We start from the raw sequence: 24,265 nt of genomic DNA on the forward strand, positions 1-24,265 counted from the left end.
CATGGGGAGGGTGGTGAAGCACTGGACCAGGCTCCCCAGAGAGGGGGTGCAGTCTCCATCCTTGCAGGTTTTGAAGACCTGGGTAGACAAAGCCTTGGCTAAGGATGATGGAGTTGGGGCTGGTCCAGCTTGGAGCAGGGGTTGGATAGATGTGACCCCCTGAGCTCCCTTCCATCCTCGTGGTCTGTGACTGTAGTATCCAACCTTTGGAAAAGGTTGTGCTGGGATCTAGAGCAAAAGACCGAGGAAAGATGCGACTGAAATGTCATTGCTGGGGCAGAAGCCATGGCATGTAGTAGCATTTAGCTTGGGGGACACACATAGGGAGACCTTTGATTAATCAAAATAATTGAACTATTTTTATTTTTTAATTAACAAAAGTGAAGTTATGGATCTTTCTCTGACTCCAAAACACCTTTTTAGACCAATGGTTCACGGGGGCAGGAACTTGGAGGTGAAATGATGGTCAGGCAGGAAGTGGATTCACCTGTGCAATTGCCCCCGCTGTTGGAAAGATGCTAGGTCTCAGCACCTTGGCGAGCATTGCTCGGCACCGGAGACTTTGTTATAGTCTCCACAAGTGTCACGGTGTGTTAGGAAAGAATAGCAAAGATTAGCTGTTATCCTGTCTTAAAGGAAACCAGGGTTTGTGCTGGCTATGGTTTTCCAAGCATCATTTCTCCAGAGAAGGATCCCTTAGGCTTGTTCCATCCATGGCTGTTTCTGGTCTAGATGGTAAATTCATGGGGGAAATGTATAGAAGGCGGTGATTTGAAATACCCAGGATATAATGCTCACCTCCAGCTTTACCCTCCTGGAAAACTGGCCACTGTCTTGCAGCACGGCTCAGTGCTGGTCTGCAGGGCTTTCTCGCCTACACAGGGAGGCGGCTCCACGATGCAGCGAGCGCAGACTCCAAGCCACGCGGGACTCCAGCTCTTCTTACCAGCAAAGCACCTGAGAATAGATAGGACAGCTAGGCCAGCCAGGAGGTACAGTGCCTGCTTCGTTCTGGGCACGTCCCTTTTGGGTAGAAGTAGCTAAGTTGAAGGTCATTTTGATACGAGCAGAGAATGAAGAGACCGGGAAGTCCTAGCTGATAAGGTGGAAGGAACTGAACATGAATCAGGTAGGTAGGTAGATGGATAAGCAGGCCGGACTTGTCCTATGGAGGATGAGACCTCGCTGTGTGCATGCATTTGGAAAGTGTAAGCTCCCAGAAGGATGAGCATGGTGCAGGGTCTCTGAGCAGGGAGTCCACGTGGAATAAAATTAGCAAAGAAATTCTAGTTCAGCCATCAAGAAAAGAGACTTATTAGACAGCGAAAGGAAGTGGAAGCCCAGCTGGCCGTCTCGAGCACGAGCTGGAGGTCCCTGCACCCCTCTGAGGGAAGGGGTAGAAGCTTTTAATAGCTCTTTTCCAGCTGCAAGATGTTTGTGTGCTTGTGGATGACATCTGCAGGGGAAACGAGACCTTTTGTAGAACAGTTGTGGTTGGAGGGGAAAACACAGCCCTTGCTGGAAAAGAGCCGCGTGATGCCACCGAGCTCTTTGCAGTTCAATAGGTTACCGAGCTGAACGGAAATCCACGGGGGCTGCCAGCTCCGAGAGTTTTCCCACTTAACACATCTCAGAAGAGGTCGAGGGGTTTGCTCCACCGTGCTGAAACGCGGGTCACCCTCGGTGAAAGGCTCAGGAGTTCGGTTCTGCCTGAAGAGATACGCTGGTGCTTTCTGCAGCTGCAGGCTGTCCCCGTATTGCTTTCAGTAGCTTCTGAAATCCTTCCCTTGTATAAAGGACCGAGGAGGCCAGCACGAGTAGCAGGTCTCCGGGTGGGAAGGGCGGCCTGAGGTAGGCTGCGGAAGGGGCGATGGTGGGTCTGGGTTCATCGGTTTTCTCTGTTCCCATCCAGCGTTTCTTCCTGGCGTTCACTGTTGTCTCTTCTCTGTCCCAAGCCCCACCGGTCTTCCGTGTGCGCAAAGTCCTCTTTTGCGGTGGTGAGTTTTCGTTTTCTTTGTGCCCCTCTCCCTCTTGGCATAGGTTGCAGTAGACGCCAGTCTCCAGGATCCTGCTTCGGCTGCAGCTACGCACCTTCCTGCTGCTCATCCCGGGAGCGTTTTTATCCTGGGCCATGCATTCTGCTGCAGGGAGCGGACGCGTTTGGAAGGGACGTCGTTACATGACCCGGCTTCGTTTTAGCTTCTCTGCTTCTAGCATGTTTTCTTCTCTAGCTTAGTATAATTTCAGAGCAAGCAGATTTGATCTTATCCTCCCTGGCAGCTCCTCCTGGCGCTCACAGCAGCTGGGGGGTCCTTCCCTGCCCCTTGCTTGCACCCCTCCAGAAGCTGAGTGCTTAAGCACCCCAGCTCTTCCCATCCCTTCTGGTTTACTCTGCCCAGCCTCCCTTTCTCTGCTGTCTAATCCTTGACTAGCCTAGCTAGAAGAGTCCTGATTCCTAACATGTGCCTTCAAAGTATTTTTGTTGCAGTTCTGTTCATTTGGAGTCATTAGGGGCTGTGGCCAAATGCTGCACCCAGGGTTAAACATTGCCCTGCCATGTTGCCTATTATATTATGTATAAGTGGGCGTAATAAGTATGTTCAGTGCTTTGAGGAGGGGCTCTATGCTGCAGCATCCCATTCCTGTTATAAAAGTATTTATAACCGAAGCTTTCTTGAGGCTCAGGGTCCGTGCTCACTAGGTAGGGAGGAGGCTCTTCTGGTTTTGACGTTCCCAGATGGTTGCAAGAGAGTTGGAGAGGCTGCAACAGAGATCCAGATGTATGTTAGTGCTGGTGGCCCTCCTGCAGCCTGTGGGTGTGAAGGAGGACGGGACCTTCTCTGCCTTATTGGGCTGGGATGTCATGGGGAATTCTCGGTAAAACCACGTGGGTCCTCTGAAGGGTGTGCTGGCAGAGATGTTGGAGGATTCGGGCCTATCTGGAGTGCCAGCTCCCCGTTACGATGTCAGGGTGGCGTTTCCAAGGGTCTCCCCAGAGTAGTCCTGCGTGGGTTGTTCTGATCTTCCCACCAAGGTGCACGCTGAAGTTTATGGACTTGTCTTTTGAAAGTGCAGCCCAGGATTGAGGAGGTTTTTGAGCAGGATGAAGGCCTTAAAAGTCCTGGTCAGGTCCCTGGCTTCCACAGGGACATGTTGTTCGGGGGTAGTAGGGAATAGTTGGTCCTCCCTCAGCAAGAGCAGGCTCCCAACGGTGGAAAAGGCGAATGTTTTCCTTGTGTGGATTGCCAAATGACATCAAGTTAAAGTGTGTGCAAATGGGTGGGGTAGGGGATGGGGACACTTGGTTTGTTCCCATCCCACGGTAAGCGGACTTGACCAGGGGCAACGTCCCTGTAATGAACCGGCTAATGGGTGGCACCTCCTTCCCTCTGAGCCCAGAATAATTGGTTTGGCTGTCAGCAACCTTGGCTAACGAAGGTGCTGCACACGCGATCTGGGGCTGTCGGAGGACCCTGCACCCAACTTGCAGCCTCCTCCTGTGCCACCCTGCTCCTTGGGACCCATCTCTCCTGGCATCAGGTGAGTCTGCTTCTGATTGCCGGGCCCCGAGCATGAGCCGTGTGTGGATACTCGTTTGAAAGCCAAGGCCAGACTCTTTTCCAGTGCTGTTCTCCCACAAGTCAGGATGGTACGAATGAACGAGGGGGAGAACAGCCCTCTGCTTTGTTTCACCATTGCCACAGGTCGAGAGACGCCTGGAGCCCATCTGCTCTGCCCCTGCTGCGTGGTGTCTTGCTATAGCTTGGAAGAAGAGGTGTCCGTATTGTTTCAGGGCGGGCAGGGAGCCAGCGTGCTTTTTGATCGTGCTGGAGGGAAATGGCTTTTTGTGTTTCCTGCTTCCTCTCATCTCCTGCATACAAGGAGAGGTTGCTGAGAGCTTGGTCATGCCTTCCTGACCCTGGTGGGACTGGTTTGGAGAGATGTTGGCCTTGCCTAGAGAGCATCACGTAGTCTTCCCCGGTGTTCCTGCATCACGGTAGGGCAATGCGTTTGGACCTTGTCTCTCTGCCAGAGATCCTGGTTCCTCAGTGTCTAGGACACGAGAGGTCTTCGACTTACCAAGTGAGATCAGAATAGTCTTTTTGGGACTATTGTTTGTTTGATTTCCCTCCTGAGCCCAGGTGTGCACCACCAAAATAAGCCCACTTGCTCCAACTTGGACACACCAGGGCTTTCTCCGGTGTTGGAGGTTGTTCCAAGCTCTCCTCGGTTATGGCAAAGGTCTGCAGAGCTGCCGGTTTTCCCCAGCTCAGGAACTTGAGATGTGGTTTTGGAGACATCCTTTTCAAATGCTTTTGCAAATTTCTGACCGTCAGTCCAGGAACCTGTGGATCTTCGGGGCGTTGGTTTGCACTCAGACCTTGAGCGCCGACTCTGTGCCGCCTCTTGCAATTTCCGACAGCCAGCACCTTGCCGGGAGCATTTTCGAGTGTAACCTGCCCGATACTGCCTGTTACACAGAGACGGCACATGGTAGGAGCCTCACCCCACATCTTCCGGCTGAAACAGGCTTTCATTGCAATGCTTGCTCTGTCTCGTGGCCCGAGCTGCTCATAAAACCACGTATCCCTCCTTTATAGGCAAAGTTATTGATCTTCCATCTCAAATACTTGTCCTCAGACGAGGCTTTGCTATTTACAAAGTCGTGCAAATCCAGAAAGGAAGTCATGATTTCTGGATTTCATGCAAATCCAGAAAGCTGCATGATTTCCTTGCAGCCTTCGAAAAAGGACTTGAGGGCGATGCCCCGCTCTCTCAGAGGCAGGCTGGCCTGGTGAACTGACAGCCGCTTCTGTCCGCAGGAGCGACTCGACTCTCAAGCAGAGCCCTAGTGCCACCACGCAGCAAAATTAACCAAGTCCTCGTTGCCCGTGGGTTTCCTTCCTCTCGCAAGGGACACGGGCTGCACGATCACGACTCTTTGTTCCCGGCCTTAATGTTAAATTTCTCACGTAGCTCTTTGCTCCTGCAGCTATTGCCGAGAGGGCGGGAGCTCATCCGCTGCGGAGGGAGAGCGTGGGGCACGTCTTTGTGAGCACTAAGGCAATAACAGCCTTATTAAGCTCGAACACGAATGTGCTCCTTTCTCAGTGCCCCTTGAAAACAACTTTGGGGGTTAACGGATCGCACGCAGCCTGGCGTGCGAAATCGGCCTCCCCCAGAGATTTGCCCATAGATTGACATTTCAATTTCTTCCCGAGGAACTGGATGTTTTGGGGTTTTTTTCAGTATGACATCTCTAGGTCTGCTACTCGTTATGAATCCATCTTCTCCCCTTAGAGAACAAGTCTGTATTAGTGCGAGGAAGGTTTGTAAAGCTCGTCCCTTGCTTGCGTTGCTCTGTGACGTGGCAAAGCTCATCGAGTTGCATGTGGGGAGAATTGCATTTTTCATGGGATTAGCTGGAGGTGTCACCGGGCGGCTGCATGTCCTGGTAGCAGCGGCTTGGACGGCAGCGCTGACCCCTGCCGGTGGCGGCACGGCCAGCTGTGGTGGCAGCTGTTTTTCCCCCTGCTCCTGCAAAGAAGGCCGCTTGGTCCCCTGAATTGTACTACTGGGAATAGGTAGCAGCACATTTCTCCTTTCTCTGTGCTGATCCCGACAGAAAAGGACGTAAATACGTTTTGAAACTCCTGCAGAAAATATCACCAAATTTACATTACAATAAATGCTGGGTTTGTGCCTGGAGACCTTGCCCATCACGGTCACAGAACCGCTTAGAAACGTTAGGACCGTGACTGCGGATGTCATGAAAAGCCACATATTTAAATGCCTGGCGTCTGCCGTGTTGTGCTGCTGTCCTCTGTGAGCATCCCTCTTATTTGTGGCTCGTCAGGCAGGGCCTGGTCTGAGCTCAGTTCAGGTAATGGAAAGACCCCCGCTGATCTTAGTAGGCTTGGATCCAGCCTCACTCAGAGACTGACGGAGACAGACCCGCGACCTGGCAGCTGCATTTGTGTCTGTGGACAAGATTTCCTGGAGATCAGGTGTAAAAGGGGAGAGTCTGAGGAAGGAGTCAAAGTGGTGGAAGTCCCGAAGCAGCATGCAAACAAAGTGCAATCCAGGCAGCGATTGCAATAAGGCACATGCCTGCTAAGGGATCTTTTAATTGCCCCCTCCTCTCTCCAGCGTAGGAAGGGGTGACCTCGAGCTGGGCACTGCCTCTGGGGCAGGCTGTCCATACCGTAGGGTCTGCGGTGCCGATGGCTCTGTCACCTGTTGACCTACAGTAAGTACCAGAGCCGCACCCTGCTGAACCGGGGGGTGCCAGAGCTCGCGCTGCCTTTACCGCGCTGCAGGCAGCTGGGACCGAGGCTGCAGGGTGGGATAAACTGCTCGTGGGAACTGGTGAGAGACCCGGTGCAGGAAATGCTGTGAAGTGGGGATGAGAGGGACTGAGCCCCGGTTAGATGAGTGGTGTAGGTTATACTGCTTTCGTGTCTCCTTTCATCAGCGCACCTGACGCCGTCGCCGCGGCTTGTCTGGATGGAGGGAGGAATTGCTTTCCCTGGAGCTCTGCCCGCCCCTTGCCCGCCCTCCCCATCCCCGTGCCAGCAAGAGCTCAGCGCTACTTGACTGATCCCAAAGTGGCTCCACTGCTCCGAGTCCCCCTCGGCACCCCGGTCCCTCGCTTCAACTGTTCATTTCGTAGGAGGTTGAAATCCAGGATAGCTCATTTTAAAAGGACAGGCCATAAGCAATTGCTCTCCGTTTATTACCATGACTACCAGAAGCTCTTCAAAAATAGAAGTGTTAGAGGGAGCTGCACAAATAAACTCCAGAGCTTGACCTGCTCATTGCTGAACAACCCCGAATTGTTGCAGAAATCCCAGGCCACTTAGATCTTGTGGCTTTGTGGAGACGTGGTGTCCTAAACCCAGAGCGGGCTGAGGGAGACCCTGCTCCTCTACCCGGCGCAGCTAATGGCCTAATTTCAGACCTGACTGCCTGCTTTCTTCCCCACAGAGCACGAAAAGAACCGGCTGTGCAAGAGCGCGGACTATATGAATTTGCACTTCAAAGTGAAATGGCTGTACAACGAGTACGTCCGGGACCTGCCTGCCTTCAAGGGGAAAGTGCCTGAGTATCCAGCGTAAGTGTGTTGTATCCACTGTCATAAGTCCTGTTGCTTGCACACGCTCGTGCCTCCTTCAGTGGGTTCGCTTGTCTCTCCCATAGCCTTCTCCTGACTTTCCATCCCTTTCTGCCTCCCGTGCACTACGTGGACAGACAAAATTGCTCTCTCCCAGCTCTCTCTGGTCCTGCTCTTTCCTTTCATCCATCACCTTCCATTTGGTGCAGTGTCTCAGATCAGTCTCCAGGAAAAGCGGTCATGACCAGAGGTATCCCTGGCACTTGCACACTTACGGGATGTTGTTTGAATCAGGTCGGTGGCCTGGGCAAGCTTGAGCATGCAGGCAGTTGTGAAATGCTTGGCCTGGTCAGATGACCGTGGCTTTTTCCAAGGATCATTTGGGTAAATATTTGAAACCTCTGGCAGAGGAGGGAGTCCTTGCTAGTAGTACTTCTTTAACAGGCACTTTGCTTAGTGATGCACTGCTGGCATCTTAGATCTGGGTGCAGTAGCACCTGCCTTTCCTTCCCTGAGCCGAGCTCTCCTAGGTCTCTGCTCCCCTGCAGCAACCCTGTCCTCCTCCCTGGGCCGATGTTGGTTCTTATTAGGAGAGCTGTGGGCTCTGGCTTGTACCTGAGACTTGTCATGCCTGCGGGCAGCACCATGGCATTAAATGCTGGAACCTAAGATATATCGTGAATGCGGTACTTGGTCTCCTTGCAGGTTGCCAGTACGGCATCCATTTGGACGCTGGCAGTTTGTGTGTGCCTGGTCTAACGTGTCTGACTTGGGACATGTGGCGTAATGACTGTTCCCAAGGTCTGTAGCCCAAATCCAGATTATTAAAGCAATGGGAGGGAGTGTGGTGGGTCCAGGGCATAGGACTGGAAGTCTTGGAGGCTTGCTTTTTCCTCTTGGCTCTGCCTCTGCATCACTGTGACTTTGAGAGAGTCATTTTGACTGCTCTCTCTCTTAGCTTCCCCATCTGTGAAATCAGGATAATGATGCTGAGCTTTTTTTTTAGGGAGCCCTGCAGTCTGGGGATGGGAAATGTTGTCTGAGTGTCATTAAGTCTCAGTACAGATAGTCTAGCTCGCTGGCTGTCTGTAGGGTGCCCGTTACCGGGGTGTACCTGCGCCTTCGTCAGCATTCTCTGCTGCTTAACGATGCTAAAATTTAAAGCCTTAAAAACATAACTAACTACATCTTAAGACTGTTTCAATCACCTTGCTCACCTGTCAAAAATATCCCTGTGGCGCCAACCATAGCAGCGGGTTAGCTTCCTTAGACACTAATTTGCTCAGTCACGTACTATTTTTAAACACCGCCATGCCATTAAATGCAGAATTCTCTGCTTCAGCTTGAAACATCAGTAAGCTTCTCAAGACGAACCCAAATGCCATCGTCCAGACAGCAGCAGAGACTTCTGCTCTCCTGAATAGGCAAGGGGCTAAGTGCAAACCTGTCTAGGACCCGGCGGTGCGAGAGAAGACCTGGTTCTGGTTGCAAAATCCGGTGAAGGTTTCCAGGTGCTGACTCCTACATTTCTCACTTTCTTTCAACTCTCCAGCCTCACTTTCTGAAACTGCTTCAGCAACATAGCCAGCAGCCGAGCAAAGGAGCCTCCACCCGTCCTTGTCAGCTGAAAGCTTCGAGGGGCCAATTCCCCAAAAGCAGTACATTTTTTTTTTTTTTGTCCTTCAGTTAAAGAACTGCTTACTCCGTCTCCTTTCAGACATGTTAGCTCACATCTGGTAGCACTGTCGTGTCAGACTAGACATTTTTGGGTAGTCCAAGGCATTTCTGTCTTTCTGACTTCCGGCGTAGACGGACTTGCTGGTGATTTCAGTGTCCAGTGATGCCAGTGTTAAGCTGTTAGATTGCAGCCGGTAGCTCCGGGTGGTCCTGTAGCTGCACAAGTGCAGCAAAACTGTTGCAAGTTGGCCCCTGTTAGTCCTGCCTGTTCCTACAGCAGGATAACGGGTGCATCGTAACAGGTGACTACATCCTCTTTGAAATCAGTTAAGAGTCGTCTGTCCACAACCCGAGTGCACCAGGGGAACAAGTACTCAACATTAATAGTAGGTTTGGCCTCATCCAGAAAGCCCTGCCTTTGCTTTCCTGCCTGTTGTTTGAACGCACAGTTGATGTTGCTTAGGGGTGTCTTTGTGTGTACCCAGGGACTTAAACACGTAAGCATCGTGTTTCTCATGGAGCTCTGGCTCAGCAGCAGCTCTGCAGAGCAGGACCTGGGCCGGGGGAAGTGGACAACAATAAACTGGACAGGAGCCAGCAGTGCGCCCTGGGTGCCAAGAAGGCTACCAGCATCCTGGGCTGCATCAGTAGGAGCGCTGCCGGCAGATGGAGGGCAGTGATCCTTCCCCTCTATTCAGCACTGGGGAGGCCACATCTGGAGTCCTGTGTCCAGCTGTGGGCCCCCACTACAGAAAGGATGTGGACACATTAGAGAGAGTCCAGTGGAGGGCAACGAAAATGGTCGTGGGGCTGGGGGACAGGACTGGTGAGGAGAGGAGGAGGGAAATGGGCTGACTGAGTCTGCAGAAGAGAAGACCGAGGGGGATTGAATAGCAGCCTTCACCTCCCTGCAGGGGGGCTGCAAAGAGGATGGAGCTGGGCTGGTCTCAGTGGGGGCGGATGGCAGGACAAGGAGCAATGGGCTCAAGTTGTGGCATGTTAGTCTAACTGCATGGTCAAGCTGCAGTTTGCAGAGGACGTCTGCCTTGTGTCCTCTAATCGAGTCAAAAAAGCACCACTTTCACCTGCACATCACAAGGCAATCATGGGAAGAAGGGTATTCGCTACTTAACAGCAATTAAAACCCTCCTGTCTGAAATGAACTGAGTTTAAATAACTTCAGATGCAGTTTCTTCAACAAATATTTTTAAATACCTTCCTTCATCCCTTGGGTCAGGGGTTAAATGTCTTCTGTGATCAGGGAGTGCTTCCCTGTGTCATTCACTCCCTGGGCACGAGGGCCAACCTTTGCAAAGACTATTTGAATGGAGAGGAATAGCTCTGCATTTATGCTCTAATTGGAAGTTGTTTGGCCCAGTATGCGTGGGAGCCCATGGAGACGACAGTACTTATCTACAACTATGTAATTAGGTGCTTCAAAGTGGTGCCAGCTAAGGATGGCACAGAGGGGAGTGATTTGCATTGCTCCCAGATAGTATTTGCCCCCAGAGTGACTGCAGTTCATGACCCAAGTACTTCGTTTTGCATCCTGAGCATTTTCTTAGGAGAGCTCTCCTGTCGGCTTTCTAGGGTCTTCCCTTGCTCTTTGCTTAGGCAGTTTGGTCAGACAGTGAAGCCATTGCATGAAAGCAGATTGATTGATTTATTAGATGTATAAGCCACTCTCCCCTGGAACAGCTTGGGGCAGCTTAAAGTATGAGAGCAAAAAAACACACACGCACACAGAAAAAACCCTTAGAAAAATGAAATAAAACATTCAAATACAGCAGTGCAACAAGCTTCCCCTGGCAATCCACCCTGCCATCCCTCTGTCCGCTGCCCCTCTCCTAGGAGGGACCCCTGTTCCTCTGTCCCCTCTCTTACTGCCTCCCTGTAGCTGTCCCCCTGCCTCACTCATCCTCCTCTTCCCACCGGAGATGCACATTATTCCATGTCAATGGTTATAGCTAGCAATGCAGCGACCTGCCTCCCCCATCTCCACCTCTGCTCGTGCAGCCCCCACCCCGAGGAAGCCACAGGCAGCCTGTGCCCTTCCCCTGTCCAGCTCCGGCAGCCGTGCGGTGCTGCAGTGGGTCCTGGCCCTTTTCCTCTCTGGACTTAGCTTGCAGAGCGGGTGTTTGCAGGGGTGGGTGGCAATGTCAGCAGAACGCATCTCCCACCGAGCTGGGCCCTCGCTGCATGCTGCCCAGAAGCGCTTGGGGGCCATGCTGCCCCATTCCTGCGGGGTAGGCTCTGTTCTGTGCCCCAGATGTGAACCGTGCAGTCGGCAGGGGCTGGTTAGTCATCTCCCCCTCTCCTGTGCAATACCCGCCAGTTGTGCAATGGGCCCTCGCCCTGCCTCCTTCGTTGAGCTGGTACGGGATGGGGCAGTGAGCAGCTAGCATCTCGGGGTCCTGGCGAGAGATGGGGGGCTCCTGATGGTGCTGGAGCTCTTGGGCCAGAAATGAGTTGTGCTGAAAAAGCAAAGTTTTCATTAGGAAGAAAAGTTGTTCCCAAAGTTGGAGTCCTACGGCACGTGCCAGCCTGAGCCTCTCGGCAGCGTTGCTGGGGTGCAGAAAGCTCTCGATGTTCCCGTTGTCGTCTCGGTCGCGTGTTGCGGCTACAGACGAGCTGCCGCTGGCATTTAACACGGTGCCAGTTGTCGTCGCCAGCGTTAGCTTGAGCGTGCAGTAGATTGCATAGCACGGAGGGTATTTAAGGTCACCTAGTGTGCTTCCAGTTTGCGCTCGCTCATGCACACACACGCTTGCTCACACTTGCTCTCGTCTGGCACATTATTTCGCATCCTTTTCAAACTCCAGCAGCCCATAATTAGCACCATTTGTCTGAGCTCGATGGTTTGTTTAGTGAAGGTTGCGCTCTGTTGTGCAGCTCTGAGTGTTGTTTTTTTTTCCAGGCACGGGCACCTTTTCCCCTGATTTGCAAGCGGCGTGTTTGGTAATATTTGGAACCGAGATTTGCCGCAGCTGCGGTATTTGAATACTTGCATACAACAAAGCAGGGTAATGAATTCTCAGCAGACGCTTCATCCCACTGAAACCTTAAACGATACGCTGCTGCTTAAACACTGACACAAAGCCCTCAAGAAGACGGAGCACAGGGGGTCTGGCTCTCCCAGGATCCATGTCCTGTTGTTGGCCCTCTTCTCCTCTTGGTTACGTGTTCAGATCCAGCCCATCTCCGTAACGATCATAACATGCACTAGAGGCCCTTGGCTACCTCCACATTCTCCATCCATTCCCATCTGTTATGTGCCTTCATCCATGCCCATAGTGCCTGAAAGCTTTAACCATCTGGACATTGTCCGGTGCGGTGAGCCAGGAATCTAGGCTGGTGCCAAGCAAATCGCAGTCCAGGGACGCAAAGGAGATGCCCCGGTCAGTCAGCTCTGGTCTTTCTGGCCAGTTCTGTCCTGATTTAAGCTATTTTCTTGCCTTTTCCCAGATGGGAAGCGAGGGGAAGCCTGCTGCCTTCTTTCCATGCTCTGTCTGCTCCTTCGATTCAGAGCTGTACTTGCTGGCACCTTTCACCAGTGTTAAATTCACATCCGCTCTTACTGTATTAAAAGATCATGGAGCAGGTCATCCATCTCTCTAAGCACCTAGATGATAACAGGCTGATCAGGAGGAGCCAGCATTGATTTGTCAAGAGCAAGTCATGCTTGACCAACCTGATTTTCCTTCTGTGACAAGGTGGGCTTTGTGGACGGGGGGAGAGCAGTGGATGTGATGCACCTTGACTTCAGTGGGGTTTCTGACACTGTAACCCATGATGCTCTTATTAGTAAGCTAAAGAAATTGCTGTCTAGATGACACTACCGTAAGGCAGGCACGTAACTGGTTGGATTGTGTTCTCAAAACGTAGACATCAACGGCTTAATGGCCAAGGGTGATTGAGGTGTCAAGTGGGATTCGCCAGAGGTCAGCCCGGGGCATAATACTGGTAGTGATTTGGAGAGTGGGACCGAGTGCACAGCTGGTAGATTTGCAGATGACACCGATTTGGATGGACTTGCAGATGCTTTGGAGGGTGGGATTGGGATGACACTGATAAACTAGAGAGAGAGCCCACTAATTGAATGGAGTTCAGTAAGGACAAATACAGAGTCTTGCACTAAGGGAGAAATGCTCTCGTGCACAAGCACGACTTGGGGAATGACTGGTTAGTTAGGCTGTGGCAGTGCAGCAGAAGACCTGGGGATTATAGTGGCCTGTGAGCGGAGTCAGACTCAGCCGTGTCCTTTTGCTGCCAAAATAAAGTGGGGGGGTGGTTTGCACTAGCATCTTGGGCTGTATTAACGTGAGCATCACCTGCAAGGCAAAGCAAAGCCTCCGCAGGAATACTCTGTCTAGTTTAGGCATTTCAAGAAAGATGGAGACGCATTGGAAAGAGTCCATCAAAGAGCAACAGAAATGATTTTAGACGTCTGTGTTGGAAATATAACATGCAAGGAGAGGCCGGAGAAGAGAGATGCGAGTGCGCGTTGGCTTTAACTGTTTGCAAGTACAAGAAGGGTGGTTGTCAAAGAGGATGAGGTCAGCTCTTGTCTGCGGCCGCAGGAGAGAAGATGAGAAGTAGCGGTCTTCAATTGCAGCGAGGGACGTTTGAGTTTAGCTTTTAGGAGGGACTCTGTAGCCCTGGGGGTCAGCTAGCGCTGGAACAGACACCGGGAGAGGTTTGAGTGCGTCTGTCGGCAGAAGTGTGGATCAGACGCACTTGAATGAAACAGTACAGACAGGGATGATCTGCCTGGAGCAGGGACTTGGACTAGTTGGCCTCCTGCATCTCCTTCAGCCCTATTTTTCTAAGGCTCGGTGCTCGATGGGCACTGCTGGTCCCCTGTGCCTGGGTCCCCACCGAGGGATGGCACAGTGCCACCACTCAGCTGTTAAGCTCTCGTTACACGAGCATCCTCCTAGTCAGGGTATTCCCTGAAGGTAGAGGATGACAAGCTACCCCAGAAAAGACCCCCACTCCTCCCTTTCTCCACCCCTGCAGGGTCCCATCACTTGCAAACACAGTGATAGGCAGCTCTCATGCACCAGTGTGAGCGGCGTGCCGGTGCACTCGCATGGCAGCTGCCCTTGGAGAAGTGACCAGGTGGGAGCGTGCAGGTAATACTCGGACCAAACCGTGAGGAGGGTGCAGCTGGGCCTCTAGCACTGGACCAAATGGGGGTGCAGTCGGTGACCCTGCTGCTGTGAAGTTCTTCGCATCGCCGAAGCGTCTGTCCCGCTCCGCACGGACGTCCCGAGGTTCGTGTCTGTGACCGCATTTCTCGTGGTAACTCGCTCTCTGTCCTTGTCCCTGCTGCAGGTGGTTCGAGCAGTTTGTGATGCAGTGGCTGGATGAAAACGAGGAGGTTTCCTTCGAATTCCTCCATGGAGCCCTGGAGAGAGACAAGAAAGACGGGGTACGTAGGTCCCTCTGCTAAGTCGTAACTGAGCTCTTCAGTGTCCGGGAACGCAGCAGAATTACTGCGGAGTCAGAAGCTTTCCTGCAAGCCCAGCCTCTTTGGTGTGGTAAACAATTTGGAAAACCCTTTATCTTGGGTCTTTGTCCCTAGGGCATCTCGAACCGTTTTAACCTAATGGGGAGATCAGAGCCGGGCACTTCACAAACTCTTCTTTTTGCTTCTGCTGATGTTAAAGCTCTATCAGCAAGTGACCTGATATTCTCCCATCTTTCTATGCCTGTAAGGCACATCATTGAAGCACAAGACACTAGATGTGTGTAATCATGGTGGGGAGAGCGCCCTTAATCCATCTGCATAGTAATCAGATCTTTTTTAGCCTTGCAGAGTATTCCCACGAGGCGGTAAAGAGGCTTCCAGGTGTTTCAAAGACTCGGCATTTAAAGCCTGCTTCAGTTTCAACGTGATCACTTGCTTGCCTTTCCTCTTTTTAATATAGAGAACTTCATTTTCTTTCCCTCCTCTCCAATTAAACTAACACATGTCATCCAAGGCATCAGCAGTGCATGCCGCTCCCCAGTTTTTTTTAGTCATGGTCTGTCTGATCTGGGCCAGTGCTGTCACGAGGAGTTAGGAAAGGTACATCTCCATCCGGGTCCCGGTATAAATCGATGGCGATTGCCTGTCCAGCTCCTTGGGGCCCGCCGGAGAAGTCGCTAATTCTGGAGCGAACGAGTGCAGTGAGGAAGGAGACCCGCTCCTACGCGGCAGACAATGCTCAGATGGCAGAAGACACATGGGAGACGGTGTTTCCATTTTGGGCTTTTTGAATGACCTATAGAGGCTTTTCAAATAAAACCCAGGAGCAATCTAAAAATACTAAATTCAAACGTAAAAACACAGAGGAAATCCTGATGCTCGTTTAACAACTCGGTCATTAGAGCACACGGGTTCTGGTTTGTTAATTTTCTGCTCCTTTTGCGTGGGCGGTGTCTGCATTTCCGTGTCTCCAGCAGCATTGTCTGAGGGGGGACTGCATTGCCCACGTGTCGTATGACGTGGACCACGTCGGATGCACGTTCTTGGGAGCGTGTGCAGCTAGATCATGTAGTCTTACCGACGGGAGGAGGCACAAGCTGCCGTAGTAGCCTGCAAAGGTGAAAACTCCTGAAATCACTGTTTGTAATGAGCCCCACACCTGGCCAGAAATAGCAAATTGCTATTTGCCGTGTAGTAGATTTAATAGACCCCCCGCAATACCTTTAGAAATCAGTCAATGCACAGATCCCCCCCCAGAGAGGTAGAAAGACTTGTAGGAGATGCTGGCTGCCCCCCGCAGATCGCTTCAAAGGGGTCAGCGATTGCCGTGTGTTCAGTTCCAGCAGACGTCGGAGCACGCGCTGTTCTCCTGCTCGGTGGTGGACGTCTTCACCCAGCTCAACCAGAGCTTCGAGATCATCAAGAAGCTGGAGTGCCCAGACCCGGTCATAGTTGCTCACTACATGAGGAGGTTTGCCAAGGTAAGAGAATAGCATTTAGCTCTTCATCTGCTCCCACCTGCACAGGAGACGTCTTAAAATACTTGGGAGGATCCTGTCTCGTCTCTGTTTGGGGCTTGATTTTCCTTGTCGCGTGCTGCAGACCTCCCGCTGCCGCTCTCGGCAGAGGAGGGAGAGTGACGCTGTCGGTCTGTGTCTTTTGTCTTGGCAGACGATCGGGAAGGTGCTGATGCAGTACGCCGACATCCTCTCCAGGAGCTTCCGGTCCTACTGCTCCAAGGAGAAGCTGGTGAGAAACGTCTCCTGTGTTTTGTGCTTTTCCTCTTTGAAACCCAAGCGCTGTTGAATCGTTCTGTGGCAGCCAAACAAGAGCTTGCGAGGGGTCCTCTTGCTAAATTTGAGTGAGTGGAGACTGGGAAGCTATAACATGCTGCTTTTGAACGGCCCCAGGGCTTTGTTTGCCCATTCCTAAAACAAAGGGACTCATAAGCACGGACTCGACCCTCAACAGGATGATGGAAAGCAATTGTGCGATCCCCCCATCGTTAACAGGGCTTCGTTCTTTCTTTCAGCCCTGCATCCTGATGAATAACATCCAGCAGCTGAGGGTACAACTTGAGAAGATGTTTGAGGCCATGGGTGGTAAAGAGGTAAGTGCAGCTGGCTGGCGATGCCCCCCCCCATAACTCTTGCCCTACTAGTTATTCTAACCATCGTGGCACCACGAAACTGCAGTCAGGACTGAGGCACATAAGTGTGAAAGGGCACACTTCTGGAGATGTGATGTCTGGTGTCACACAAGCCGCAGCAGTGGTGGTTGCGAGCAAGAGCGGAGGAGGAAGGAACGGGGGAACTAATAACAGCACGCACTCGTGTGGCTGCAGCAAGGAGGCTTCAAGCCTGGTTTTAAATGAGATGCACATGTCAGTGAGCTATCCACCCATCCATCTGTCCGTCACGGGCATAAGCCATTTTGAGTAGCACGTAAATGCAGGCCAGTAGCTTTGCTTGGAATAAGTGATCAAAAGGTAACGTATTTCACACACATGAGTGTGGTGTGATACAGTCCTGCTTGCTCTTTTGAGAACTGGGGCCGAGTTTCTCAGCACTGCTGCATTTCCCAGTTCCTGTGGGAGACTTTGGGCAGTGTAGCAGGTTCCAGGGAAATGGAAAGAATTGTGTTTCCAGACTTGCTGTTTATACCGAGGGTGGCTGGCTATAATCTGTGTGTCTCTCTCTTTCCCTCTCATTGCTTTTCAAGACTCGGGATGCTGAAGAAAAGGAAGCTGCCGATGTTAGGAAAACAATTATTTTTCTCAAGCCTGAGGGCATTTCCCGCTGTTGTGATGTGGTAGACTGCTCTAGTCTGAATGCCGAGAGGCTAACTCCATGGTGGCATTTCACTGAAATGCAGCTCAGCTTTGACTCTGATCTGCTGGTCCAAGCGTCTCTGGTGCTCAGTGGTGTAATTCCAGCAAGTGACAACCGTCCTCTTTCCCTGGCTGAAGCAATGGGGAGCTAAAAGGTTTGCTCCCTCCGCTGAAATGTTCCAGCAACCTTGCCCACGTTTAGGCCTGCAGCCAGCCTTGAATGTCAGCACGTTGATGGCTGCTGGCTGTATTTCCCCCCACAGCCTCACACCTGTGGTGCAAAGAGTGTAAATAGGCTTAAGAAGGTGTTACTCGCACATTTTGGTTTCTAATAAGCAACCTGTGCTTGTCAAGTGACCTCACAAGACCCTGGGTTTTGGCCTCTGCTCTTGTCTTGCAAAAGTGCTTCTGCATTTGGCATGTAATAGTTATTGGATCACGTGGATAGGCAGCAGTGGGGTAGCTTGTGCTGCGGCAGTGCACGTCTCCAAGCTGGACTCCTGCTTTACCCTCCTGGCCCCACAGACCTCCCCCTTTGACTGCCCAGCTTTAAGAGGTAGGCTGGGGAGTGCTCTTGGCTAAGCCAAGCCCACAGCTTGGGGGGCTAGGGCATTTCTATCGGAAGTGTGAGCTCCAGGGTCAAGCCCTCTGAGTGAGGAGGGGCCGTGGATGCGGGTCTCGCTCTGTTCCCCTGAATCAGAATGAAGTGCTGGCGTGGATGCAATGAAGTGGTCGGCGATGCCAGTTCAGTCTCTCTTCCAGGTTTATTGCATGCACAAGCCATCCCACTGCTCAAGCAAAACCCCAGACAGCCGGTAAAGCTGTTCTTTCACCAGCTTTCCAAATGACGGCACGAGGACTCATGTATCTAGGCATTGTCCCGGCACCCCTGGACCCGCATGGTCTCCTCTGGCTTGCTGACACTTCCCCAAGCTGAAGTTGTTTCCTTAGTCTTTTATACCCTTTTACAGCCCTCGTCTGTAAAGCACTTATGCTCATGCCGTAGCTCCTCACCAATTACCTTTTCCAGGGGCTCTTTCCTCATCCATCTGTCACTGCCACCCTCAGCCTGTTTTGACCTTCCTTCTCCCGCCCGGGCTATCCTTGGGTCTTCTGCTTCTCTGTTCGGTCTTCTTTTCCTGCGTCTACAGCTGTCTGCATTTTGTCTTGCCTACAGCACTCGTAGCTTCTGTGCTTAGTTGCCTCTGCGCTCATTTTGCTTTCAGCTCGTGGTGTCTGTTCAAAGGAAGGGAAGGAAAACAAACGGCATCACTTATACCAGGGCAGCTTTTCACGCCCCCAGGGCAAGTGGCCTAACCAGGAGGCTGTTCAGCTAAGAAGTGGGGAGATTCTCTTCCTTTTCATCCTTCTCCTCCTTTGAGCATGTGCTAGTTGTGTTTTTTGTGACTGATGCCCAGGCTCACGGGGATCTAGACGCTTCTCTGAGGGGAGCAGGATCCCTGCCGAGCATGAGAGACTGGAGTGGATCCCCTCTGGGCATGTTCAGAAGAGCAAGGTGAATTGCAAAGGGGGGGAAGAGCTAACATCTGCTTCGGTGGCCCTAAACGCCCCTCGTGCAGCCGCCATTGTTGGTATCAGCACTACCTCTCTGCTTAAAGGGGAGCTGGGTGTGGGCCTTTGTGCTTGGGTGCCCACACTCAAGTGGCTCTTGCTGCACCTCCTTTTCACTGCATCGTGGTGTAAGGAAGCTGTAGTCCGGCTTCACCCAGAAGCAAAAGGCCGTCCTTGCAGAGGTCCAGGTGTTTGGCAAGACCCCCCTGCTCTGCACGGGGCAGGTGAATTCCCTCCAGCCTTTCCTTTTGCTGCATCCGGCCTCTGGTCTCCTCGAGAGGTGATCTGTCAGCATTACCCCGGCGTCCAACCAGGCGAGGAGACGGGCAGGGAGCTCAAGGGCAGATCCTGCGACTGCCCAGCTGGGAGCTCACGAGCCTGGTGTCCGGGGACGGGTGCGAGAGGCCATTTTACATGCTGTCTATTCACCTTGCCCAGCAGCCACTGCTCACCAGACATGCTTCATTTTAGTTGTGCCAGGTGCCCGAAATGGCTGGCATCACCAGGTTTTCCTCTTGGCATCCAGTTAGTACTCTGCTGCCTAGAATAACTCCTTGCTAACCCCCCCGCCGTGCTGTTAGAGCAAACGTGGTGTCATCCCGGTTCGTCTAGTGGCTACCGTGATAGTGATTAGACCTGGCTACTGGCTCTCACGTAGTAAGATGACAGCCCTGAGAATAGAGCTGCCGACATGCGAGTCTCCATCTAGGACCCAGTTTGTCCTCCTCTCCCTCAAGGTGGATCATTTCTTATTGCCCTTTCCCACGATGCGTGCAGTCTGTGCGGTCCCTGCGTTGTGCAGCCGTTGACACAGACGTGTAACCGTTGCCCTCTTGCTCGGATGAAAGCCAGCCGCGGAGCTGTTTTGCTGTAGGAATAAGGCGGCGTCACAGGAAGCTCTCTTCGGTGCCCTAGGGAAGTGCATACTTTTTTTGTGCTACCCGGTGCATTGTAGAGAGGGACTAGCACCGGCATGGCTTAGTTGTGTGACTTCACTAATAGAAGTAGGAGCTGTGCATAAACCACACAAGGGGCGTTAAATTGAGAGACGAATCCTGGTTCCATGCTGCTAGTCTCACGCATTTTTTTGACTGCATTGGCCATGTTTTGCTCACTAATCCCTTCTCCATTGGGAGTACTTCTCATGCCACAAACCTCTGAATAGCTTTCAAGTAACAATACCAGCCTCCTACCCAGTGCTTTTCCTCAGCAGGTCTCCAAGCAGTTCTCAGAAGAGATTGGCATCACCCTCCCCATTTATAATGGGGGTGGCAGGCAGGGAGCGGGCAGTGGGCACTGGGCACGCTGAGCTCACGAACTGCGAAGTGAACGCGTACTTTTACCCATGAGAAGTGACAAGGGAGGGTGCACTGTTTGCCTCCAGCCTTCTCCTGCCTCTGGCAAACCACATCCCAAAGGCTCCCCAGCAGCAGAGCTGGGATCGCAACCTGCCCCTCCCGAGTCCCAGTTGCATGCTCCGTGCAGGAGCCTGTGCTGCCTGGTCCTGGGCTCCTCCTTTCCTCGGGAGCAGGAGACATCTGGTCTGTGTTTCTCGCCTTGGGAGAGATTTGTCTGTGGAGTCGCGACTGATTGACAGCTAAGCTATTTTGGATTCTTTTTTTGAATTTTTATGACTCCAGACTCCTCCCTTTTGAGGTTTTTTGATCTTACAGGGCTACCACAACCAGGGTGGTTGGTGGAAGGAGAAAAGAAGTACCGATGCAGCTGCTCAAAGCACTCACAGATGTCTTTGAAACTGGTTTTATTTCTCCCCCACCAAGCAGCCATTTCAAAATGACATGGGGGCAAAAGCTCAATAGATATTAGTGCCCTGATGTAAATACTGCCCGCAGCCCAGGTGAAAATCAATGGGCAATTGGTACCTACAAGCTCTTAAAAATATGAGCCAGGGTTACAAGTGTTATACAGCTTTATGGCCAGGCATGGCTCAACTTTGCAATAACTTGGTTAACTCGCTGCTTAGCCCCAACCTGGCATTCGGCAGGTCAAGAAGTAAAGCCTCCCTACCACCTATGCTGTCGTGCGTCTAACTTTCTCCGCTCTGGACCTGGCTCTGGATCAGCACGGACAGCTGACAGTGGGCAGCATAATCCTTTCTATTTTCATTAACCCAGGATGACTCCGTGCAGCCCACTTGCTGCCTTTCTCCGCCTTTCACGAGTTATGAAATCATCAGTAGGTTTGCGAGAGGAGAGCTGACGTACTACACTGCCCACTACCCAGTCCTCTCCGTGCCTCAGATGCCCAATTAAAAAAGTGTAGAAATGGGCTGTTTCTGCAAAGCCCAAGCCTGCAGGGTAAATAGCAGAGCTGAGAATTATTTAGCGAACCTGGAGAAGAAGCGATTGAGTAGCAGATTTGTCTTCCTCCAATTTTATGCCTTCAGCTATTAGCTAAAGCTGTGGAGTTAATGCTCCAGTAAACTCTCTCTCTAGTGCTCAGCTAGATTTATCCCACATCCGAAATCCTCGCTTAGTCACTTGAATGACGAACCCTGGGATAGCTCAAGAACAGCCGTGTCTTCATTATACGAGCTTTTGGAAAGTGTTCCCAGGGTCCAGGCTCCTGCCAGCAGTTTCCCCTGTAGTTTGTCAAGCTCCGATCATGTTGACACAAGAATGAGGAATGAACGGGACTGCCGGGATGGTTCATCGCTGATATGCTGCTGAAAGCACTGAGAGTCTCTCTGGGAAGGTCCCGTCAGTCGCCGGTCAGCTGGAATTAAAGCTGCCAACATCACGCTGTCAACATATGTATTAAAGGTAGAGGGGGTTTGTGGCTCAGACGCTGCACCAGGACTCATTGAAAGCAGTGAGCACTTCCCGGCCCTGCTGCTGACCTCACGTCAGCCTGGAGCAAGTCGTCAAGGCCAAGGTCTTTAGAGGTGTTGAGGTACTGGGGTCCCACTAAGGTCCCTGGAGAGCTTGGAGAGCCTGGACCCTTGCCACAGAGCTTGGGTTCCTCGTTTCTCTTGAGATGCATGCTGCACATCTCAGGTATTTTTATAGTACATGTAAATCCTTCAGCAAGACATTATGGAAGGGCTGGGTATCGTTTCTGTGAGAATCCCAGCATTTGTTCAGGGGTCGTAGACAACACATAGCATGCTCCGACCCATGCTTTGTACATGGGGAACCTTTTGGTTAGCTTTATTCCTGTGCACCGTGCTCCGCGCACCCAAATGCAGGGATCAGAAAGCTCCGTTAGACGCCTGCCGTCCCGCTGCGCTCCTGCCTCCAGCAGAAATGCCACGGTCATGATACGCATGACAATGAAGACAACTTCCTACGGTCCTGCCCTGCTTCGCTCCGCCAGTCGGTTTATCGTGCAGGCCTGTTACCGCTGATAGCTGATACGCTTAAAATTCATTGGCCGAGCTGCAAAGTAGACACAGCTTCATTCAAGCACTTTTATCGGGTCTTCGCCACATGGGCAGAGAACAATTTTCAGGTATGCTGAACGCCTCTGTGAAGGTCTATAACTTGTTCCTAATTCAGGTCCGTAAGTAACAGAAGCAGGCACCTGCCCTGCACCGTCCTAATGGACCAAAATCACATAGCAATACTTCTCTGCAGTTTGCAGCCAGCCAAGGAAACCTAATTCTAGGCATGAGAGAGTAAGCAAATGCCTTGTGCAGACTCTTTTTCCGTCTGCCCTATGAACAGCTGTTCAGAAAAATCAGCTTCTCCAGGATGACAAAGGACTTTGCCGTCACTGCACTGAGACATTCAGCCGCAGAGCCAGCTTTCCTTCTGTTATCACTTAGCAGCTACTAATGTGTAAGAAAGAAGAGGCCAGAAACCTTTATTTTAATTGAATGTCAGATGCAGTCTTATTAATTGCACCTGAAGGAGAGGGCCGTCAGCCCTGCGGGGAGCGGACACTGTGCTGCATAGCTCCAAATTTGTCTGTCGCTTCTTGGCCAGAAGCACTGGGAAGGATGCAGCTCGTGTCATGGGCAGAGGTCTCCCGAGCCGTCCTTTTCTGGCCACTCAAAGGCTGGTGTTGATGGGATGTAAAAGGAGATCGGTGTCCCGCTTGCGTGGCTGGAGGGGAAGGGTCATGACTCGTAGAGTAGGAAGGAGAAAGCCAAAGGCATTAATCTCACCTTCCCTTCTAACTTTTCATGGCTAAGATAACTCATTCATTGCACAGTTCATAAGCTCAGTCCTCCCGGGTGCTGCATAGCATCACTCTCACTGAGCCTGACCCAAAAGAGCCTGTGGCTCCAATACATGCCCAAGGAAAGACGGCACAGAATATAAGGAGCTGGGAGGTGATCAGTACCAGTCTCTTCAGCCTTGCGTTAACCCCCTAGATCAAACGGCAGGATATTTGCTTGAAGTGTCCTGGTAAGTCTTGGAGAGTGAAGCCAGGGTCTCCCCTAGCAAATGGGCCAGGCTGTGAGGAAATGTTGGGTGTTGTAGGTCGCACGTGCTGAACTGCAGAGCCCGTGTCTCGTGCACGTCCAAGATGCAGGTGGACAGACCAGTAGCAACAAAAGCAGCTAGTGGGAGGCTGTAAGCGTATTTTTTGATTGCCTATAAATCCCCCCCGCCATGAGCTCTGTTAATTGGCATGATTAGGCCAGCAGATGTGAAGTGATGTTCAGTGCTGCCTGCATGGAGTTAGTTACGAAGCTAATAAAACTGGAAATTCATTCTAATAAAGCAGCGACTCTGTGCGAGCAGTGCTTAAATCACTGTAGCATCGCTGCCACTGAACCTGACCTAAAACACCCTGCAGCTCCAATACACATGCGAGGCCGGTTGTGGGGCTTTTATCAGAGCTGTTGTTTCGATTTTCTTGAACACTGATCTAGGAGACTGCTCTGAGTACTTCCAGACACTAATACAGTCTGGGTTCCCATGCCAGCTTGCAGAAGAAGGCATGAATCCCACTCTAAACCTCTGTAAAGATGCAGAAGACCAGCGGGGCTCTAGTAGCAGGAGCTCCTATGGCATCCAGCCCCTGCCTGGTGCGATGCTGGAGATCCAAGCGCTTGTCTTCCAGCCTCCCTACTGCTGTCCTACAGAAGTCTTGCACTGGTCAGGCTGAGATGCTAGGCTTCAAATTCAGAGGCTGGTGGCTTTTTTTCTTTGGACCCAGGATTGTGCCCACAATGGAAGGTGCCCTGTCTTCCGGGAGCATCCCGAGCCCAAATGATCACAAAAATGCATTATTGCCCTGCTGAAATACAGCTCCCTGCTTCAAATCCAAGCTAGGGAGAGGCAGAAACGTCATTCGAAAGACTTGCACGGGCTAAACTGGGTCAGACAGTTTCTATGTGCTTCCCTCCCATGTAGTACGCGGCGGCTAGTAACACGTTGCAGAGCAGCAACCTAACTTCTGGCTTCCAGATAAACCTTCTCCTTTTGCTTGCAGCTGGATCCAGAAGCAAGCGATCATCTCAAAGAGCTCCAGGTGAGACTGAACAACGTTTTGGATGAGCTCAGCGCCGTGTTTGGTAACAGGTGAGTGCAACCAGCGTCCCTAGCCTCAAACCCATCCTTTCCTTCAGCTTCAGCTGTACCTGGCGCAGGGAGTAATGTGTGTGACAGCTGCACGGCACTTTTTG

At 51.9% G+C, this 24,265-nt stretch overlaps 1 protein-coding gene across 3 annotated transcripts in view; it reads left to right on the forward strand.

Moving 5' to 3' along the window:
* The window catches only part of UNC13B (unc-13 homolog B), a 300,680-nt gene that overhangs the window by 240,268 nt on the left and 36,147 nt on the right, over nucleotides 1-24,265 (forward strand). For all 3 annotated transcript variants that reach the window (XM_059725356.1, XM_059725357.1, XM_059725358.1), the window contains 6 exons: nucleotides 6,988-7,114; nucleotides 14,129-14,225; nucleotides 15,602-15,745; nucleotides 15,936-16,013; nucleotides 16,297-16,374; nucleotides 24,073-24,161. In XM_059725356.1, coding sequence (XP_059581339.1) covers nucleotides 6,988-7,114; nucleotides 14,129-14,225; nucleotides 15,602-15,745; nucleotides 15,936-16,013; nucleotides 16,297-16,374; nucleotides 24,073-24,161 — 613 coding nt within the window. The remainder of the gene's footprint in view (nucleotides 1-6,987; nucleotides 7,115-14,128; nucleotides 14,226-15,601; nucleotides 15,746-15,935; nucleotides 16,014-16,296; nucleotides 16,375-24,072; nucleotides 24,162-24,265) is intronic.

This window comes from Alligator mississippiensis, chromosome 3 (assembly GCF_030867095.1).
Source record: "Alligator mississippiensis isolate rAllMis1 chromosome 3, rAllMis1, whole genome shotgun sequence".
NCBI lineage: Eukaryota > Metazoa > Chordata > Crocodylia > Alligatoridae > Alligator > Alligator mississippiensis.